The sequence below is a fragment of the Seriola dumerili genome, unplaced genomic scaffold, assembly GCF_002260705.1.
Source record: "Seriola dumerili isolate Sdu_G_001 unplaced genomic scaffold, Sdu_1.0 BDQW01000012.1, whole genome shotgun sequence".
Lineage (NCBI taxonomy): Eukaryota > Metazoa > Chordata > Actinopteri > Carangiformes > Carangidae > Seriola > Seriola dumerili.
In genome coordinates, this window is record NW_019174267.1 from 1,980,007 (window position 1) to 1,986,700 (window position 6,694).

A 6,694-nucleotide genomic window follows, 5' to 3' on the forward strand; every position below is an offset into this window, starting at 1 on the left:
CTCAGTCACATTAAAGCGGAACCTTCAGCCTCTGGTGTTTGTTTCTGCGGACTTCGTGGTCTCTGGTCATGGCTCTGCCGCCCCCTGCTGGCGACAGCACGGTCACACAGCTACAGTCTGCTGCTCTCAGATCAGTTTGTGTTCATCGCAGGCGCGTGGGGCGGGGTCGGCTCCACTGACCAATCACAACGGACCTGGAGCGTTACCAGGGAAACGGCGTACAGGGCTAGGAGACGGTGGGAGGCAGCAGTAGCTAGGCTAACAGCCTAACAGGCTGGTTAAAGGGACAGTTAACTCACCAGCGGCCGATAAATATTTAAAAATCTCTCCCGTCAAAAATCAAACGTTACAGCCGGTGTCTGACTCACGACCCGCGGTCACCGCTTTACCGTCTTTCGGCGCTGGAGAGCTCGCATGGCGGCAGCGGAGTCCGACTGACGAGGCTAATGCTAGATGTGGTGGCTAGCCCGCTAACCAGTCACCAGACCGACGCGTTACACAAATATTAGTAAAAGTCTTCATGTGCTCGGTCAGCAGGGAGCTGGCTCCTCGGTGTCTGCAGCTGGAATGGATGTGAGTTAACGGCTGGACTGGGACGGTCTGACCCGGAACTGTGGCTCTCTTGACGGAGTCTGGGTGTCGAGTTGACCCCCCCCCCAGCAGCAGCAGCAGCAGCAGCAGCAGCAGCCCGGTGCTCTAAGACCGGGGCACGGCGGAGCTGCACGCCGCCGGTCAGGCCCGGACTCTGGGATGAAATGCAGCGGAGCGCAGGGCCCGTTAACCCGAGCTAAGCAGGTGAGCTGCCTCCCATACCTGTTCAGGTGTGACGTCCTGTCAGAGTCACACCTGTAGTCGCATCAAATAGGATTTTATTAACCATCGTTCATATGGGACGATTACTGATGATCTATCAACCATTTAATCTAGAACATGAAGATATCTAACTAATTATTATATTGTTAATACATTAATCAGTAAATTATCTGCTCTGTGAAATGAATGTGAAACAGATTCTCAGACATGAACCAGAGGAAAACAGCAGGTTGTTTTCAGGACTTCAAGCTGAAACAATTAATAGATTTATAATTAAAACTAAATTCAAAACAAACTAATTTGATAATCAATAAATTGCCTCTAAACAAACATTCCAGTGTTTCAAACTTTCCCTGTTGTCTGTCACAGTGAAACATTTGAAGTGTCTCTTCAGACTCCTGGAAACTGATTAATTGATTGTTAAAATAATCATCAGTCTCAGTCCTGATGTGAAATATTGATTCTGAAGGTTCAATACTTAATTGATCATTACAATAGTCGCATGACACCATCAGCTCCTCTGTGTTTCAGTTTGCATCTCAGCTGTGAACCTTCTCTCTGTTGTTGTTGTTGTTGTTGTTGACATAACCTCTGGTGTTGAATCTGTCAGCAGGATGGATGTGTGCAGTAGGAACCCGAACCGCACGGCGCCGGTTGGTGAGGATGGCCCACAACGAGTCGACGTGCCGCTCTGCTCTCGGACCAACGGCTGGACCTGGCCTCCTCATCCCTTCCAGCTGTTGGCCTGGCTGCTCTACGTCTACTTCGCTGTCACAGGCTTCGGCGTGTTCGTCCCCCTGCTGCCGCCTCACTGGATCCCTGCAGGCTACATCGTATCCTTAGACTGTGAGGAGACCAGGACCACTGTGAGGACAGGGTCTGAGACAGGGTCTGAGGAGGGGATACGGTCTGAGGAAGGGATAGGGTCTGAGGGGGAGACAGGGTCTGAGGAGGAGCCAGAGTCTGAGGAGGAGACAGGGTCTGAGGAGGAGCCAGAGTCGGAGACAGGGTCTGAGGAGAGGACAGGGTCTGAGACAGGGTCTGAGGAGGAAACAGGGACTGAGGAGGAGACAGGGTCTGAGGAGGAGCCAGAGTCGGAGACAGGGTCTGAGGAGAGGACAGGGTCTGAGACAGGGTCTGAGGAGGAAACAGGGACTGAGGAGGAGACAGGGTCTGAGGAGGAGCCAGAGTCGGAGACAGGGTCTGAGGAGAGGACAGGGTCTGAGACAGGGTCTGAGGAGGAAACAGGGACTGAGGAGGAGACAGGGTCTGAGGAGGAGCCAGAGTCGGAGACAGGGTCTGAGGAGAGGACAGGGTCTGAGACAGGGTCTGAGGAGGAAACAGGGACTGAGGAGGAGACAGGGTCTGAGGAGGAGCCAGAGTCGGAGACAGGGTCTGAGGAGAGGACAGGGTCTGAGACAGGGTCTGAGGAGGAAACAGGGACTGAGGAGGAGACAGGGTCTGAGGAGGAGCCAGAGTCGGAGACAGGGTCTGAGGAGAGGACAGGGTCTGAGACAGGGTCTGAGGAGGAAACAGGGACTGAGGAGGAGACAGGGTCTGAGGAGGAGCCAGAGTCGGAGACAGGGTCTGAGGAGAGGACAGGGTCTGAGACAGGGTCTGAGGAGGAAACAGGGACTGAGGAGGAGACAGGGTCTGAGGAGGAGCCAGAGTCGGAGACAGGGTCTGAGGAGAGGACAGGGTCTGAGACAGGGTCTGAGGAGGAAACAGGGACTGAGGAGGAGACAGGGTCTGAGGAGGAGCCAGAGTCGGAGACAGGGTCTGAGGAGAGGACAGGGTCTGAGACAGGGTCTGAGGAGGAAACAGGGACTGAGGAGGAGACAGGGTCTGAGGAGGAGCCAGAGTCGGAGACAGGGTCTGAGGAGAGGACAGGGTCTGAGACAGGGTCTGAGGAGGAAACAGGGACTGAGGAGGAGACAGGGTCTGAGGAGGAGCCAGAGTCGGAGACAGGGTCTGAGGAGAGGACAGGGTCTGAGACAGGGTCTGAGGAGGAAACAGGGACTGAGGAGGAGACAGGGTCTGAGGAGGAGCCAGAGTCGGAGACAGGGTCTGAGGAGAGGACAGGGTCTGAGACAGGGTCTGAGGAGGAAACAGGGACTGAGGAGGAGACAGGGTCTGAGGAGGAAACAGGGTCTGAGGAGGAGACAGGGTCTGAGAGTCAGTAAGGACATTCAACCTCAGCTGTGGTGATGAGGAGAGAACAGCTGATCCTGAAGGTAGAGCTGTGTGTGTGTAGTTTACAGGTGTGTAGTTGAGTTCAAAATGAGGCTGAGATAAAAGGTGGGTGTCTGACGTGGTCTGATGTTGATGGGTGTGGTCTGCCATTGATGGGTGTGGTCTGCCATTGATGGGTGTCACAGGAAGTCTCTGGGTTTAGGACCCAGTGGACTGGGACACTGGGACTCCTGGACTCTGGTACATGAACATGCTGCAGTGTGTGTGTGTTGATTCCTGATCTGTGTGTCAGTGTACGGGCATCACGTTCGTGTGTCACCTGTGCGTCCACCTGATGGCGGTGTCCATCAACCCGGCCGACTACAACGTCAGGACCAAGACCAGCAGAGGTCCAGTCCCTGTGTTTGACCGCTCCAAACACGCACACGTCATCGAGAACTGCCACTGCTACCTCTGCCAGGTTGACGTGTGAGTTACACACATGCTGATACACACAGGACACACACTTAACACACACTGAAACACACAGAACACACACTGACACACACTGACAAACACTGAACACACACTGAACACACACTGAACACACACTGAACACACTGAACACACACTGAAACACACAGAACACACACTGAAAACACACTGACAAACACTTAACACACTGACACACAGAACACACACTGCCACACACTGAACACACACTGAACACACACTGAACACACACTGAACACACACTGAACACACACTGAACACACACTGAACACACACTGAACACACACTGACACACACTGACAAACACTGAACACACACTGACAAACACTGACACACACTGACACACACTGACAAACACTGACAAACACTGAACACACACTGACACATACTGACACACACTGACACACACTGAACACACACTGACAAACACTGAACACACACTGACACACACTGACACACACTGAACACACACTGAACACACACTGACATACTGACACACACTGACACACATTGTGACTTTAGATTTGCTGATGTGACTCGATCTGATCCTGAGTCTCAGGAAAACAGGTTTGCAACTGGGTCAGAGCAGCCAACACAAACTGTAGTCTGCTCTCAAATCCAGGAGATACTACAATACCCATGAGCCTCAGCCGCTGCTCACACTGTTAATAAATAAAAAGATAAATACTGACCTGTGTGTGTGTGTGTGTGTGTGTGTATGTGTGTGTGTGTGTGTTTGTGTGGTGTTTCAGAGGACCGAAATCGAAGCACTGCAGTGCTTGTAACAAGTGTGTAGCTAACTTCGACCATCACTGTCGGTGGCTCAACAACTGTGTGGGCAGCAGGAACTACAAGTGAGTCATCTGCTCTGTGTTTTATATATATTAAAATCTGCATATTAACATCTGTTTATTAACATATATAAATTAAACATGTATATATGGTTATGTGTGTTCTGCACTGATTTGCTCTGTCTCCACATTAACATAAATCCTCCTCTTTATTTAGAACAGATCAGTGTTTGACCTCTGCAGGTTCATGTTCCTACAGGAGCCAAAGGGACAAAAGAGGTTATAGATAATGTTATAACTCTGAATACATAATGAAAATTAAATAATCATTTTAATAGTTTGATCCTGACAGTGTGAAGGTTTTAACTCCTCTTCATCGCTGAAGCTCAGACAAACTAAACCCAGACTTGACATCAGTTTTTATCTGCATCACATGACCAGAGTTTGTTCATCTTCACACAGAAACTGTCATATAAGAATAAACACTTAAGATCAGAGGTTGTCATCTCCTCCAGACCAAACCTCATAACAACACAGAGGTCAATAATGATGATGATCATTCAGGACTGAACTGAGATCACTTTAACCTCCTGTTTCCAAACAGCTGATTCTCCAGCTGTTACCATCGATGCGATTGGTTAGTTCCATCACACTGAGATAGTAAACAAGTACATGATGAGGTCTGCTGACAATATAACAGGTCCTGTCATTGGCTCATCACAGTGAGACTAAATATACTAAGACACTAAATATAAATAAATATAAATTCAAATTAGAAAGCACACTGAGAGGTTTTTAAACATTTAGATCTTTTTTTAAAAAAACATTTAAAAACAGTACATAACCAAAATTCCAGAGTGGTTTTGTTTTGTAAATGATCTGTTGGTCCACTTGCAGTACCTTCACGGTCCACCAGTAGGCCCTGGTCCACATGTTGGGAACTGCTGCTCTAGTGCTAGCTGTGGCTATAACTGGATCTGTGTGTACTCAGTAGTGCTTTCTAGTACTCAGCAGTACTCAGTAGTACTCTGTGTTCTCAGGTTGTTCCTCCACAGTGTGGTCTCGGCTCTGTTGGGGGTCTGTCTGGTTCTGGTCGTATCCTCGTACGTCTTCATTGAGTTCTTTCTGGACCCGTCCAAACTGCGCACTGACAAACACTTCCTGGGTGAGCTCTGACTTCTGATCTCTGACCTCCTCTGTTGTTACTGATCTGTGCAGTGACAGTAAAGTTTGACATAATCTGATGTGAACACTGTCTCGCCTCTGTGTGTGTGTGTGTGTGTGTGTGTGTGTGTGTGTGTGTGTGTGTGTGTGTGTGTGTCAGTGAGGAATGAGACAGGTTTGTGGTTCGTCTTCTTACCTGTGGCTCCGGTCAGATCAGCAGCAGCTGTGATTCCTGGTCTTGCTGCCGTCACCATCGCTCTGGGTCTGCTGTCATCAGTGCTGCTCTGTCACCTGCTCTGCTTCCACATCTACCTGAGTACGACCAACACACCTGGGACCTGTTCACCTGACTGTCAGTCAGATTGTTGACATATTAAATTACATCAGAGATTGACACTTCTGTTGTTACAATGTGTGTGTGTGTGTGTGTGTGTGTGTGTGCGCGTGCGTGCGTGCGTGCGTGCGTGTGTGTGCGTGCGCGTGCGTGCATAGTGTGGAACAGACTCAGTACCTATGAGTACATCGTGCGACAGCGTCATCGTCATGACAACAGGAACTCCAGGAAACCAGGACCAGTGAAGGAGACAGCAGCTCCTTCAGTCGTCAAGGTAACGGACAGGGGAGGGGTTGTTTGGTTGTGGGAGGGAGGGGGTATTAAATCTTGGCCCTGAGTGTCCTCTGCTGTCCCTGTTCAGGATGTGGACTACTCAGGGACTCTGGGCTACACCAACCCTCAGCTGGACGTGGAGGATCCTACTACTGTGTCTGTGCAGGGGGAGGCAGAGTAAGTCTTTCACCCTCCACCCCCCCTTTTCTCCGGTCCACCCTGGTGTTGGTGTGTCAGGCAGCAGAGGTCCAGGTCTGTTGTGATTGGCTGAGGTTGGCTGACTGGGTCCTGACACGTCTCAGTAAACAGTTGTTTCATAACAGTGAGGCTGGACCATCGTCGCCATGGAGACGGTTTTCTTTGCTGTAAACAACATGAACAAAATGAAATTCTTTGGCCATGACTTCCAGGAAGCAAACAAAGTGTGTATTGTATGTGAGGGAGGAGGGAGGGGGAGGGGAACGGGGAGGGAAGAGAACAAGTTTGTTTGTGTGCCAAGTTCATATGCGTGATGCTGAATGTTAGAGGCCTTGTCTTGAACAAACAGAGTTGATGGCAAAGTGTATTTAGAGATAGGGTGGTGAGAAATGTAAATGTTGCCAGGTATAGTCAATGACATGGGGTTCATTCAAAA

General features: G+C 50.0%; 1 protein-coding gene across 2 annotated transcripts in view; it reads left to right on the forward strand.

Annotated features, from left to right (window-relative positions):
• The first annotated feature begins 242 nt into the window (after nt 1-242).
• zdhhc1 (zinc finger DHHC-type containing 1) overlaps nt 243-6,694 on the forward strand; it is an 8,383-nt gene continuing 1,931 nt past the window's right edge. The window contains exons 1-8 of one of the 2 annotated variants that reach the window (XM_022750316.1): nt 243-795; nt 1,424-1,646; nt 3,299-3,474; nt 4,251-4,352; nt 5,330-5,454; nt 5,614-5,769; nt 5,946-6,061; nt 6,149-6,237. In XM_022750316.1, the coding sequence (XP_022606037.1) occupies nt 1,428-1,646; nt 3,299-3,474; nt 4,251-4,352; nt 5,330-5,454; nt 5,614-5,769; nt 5,946-6,061; nt 6,149-6,237 (983 nt within the window). In that variant the 5' untranslated portion in view covers nt 243-795; nt 1,424-1,427. The remainder of the gene's footprint in view (nt 796-1,423; nt 1,647-3,298; nt 3,475-4,250; nt 4,353-5,329; nt 5,455-5,613; nt 5,770-5,945; nt 6,062-6,148; nt 6,238-6,694) is intronic. The other variant, XM_022750325.1, reaches the window with a different exon arrangement.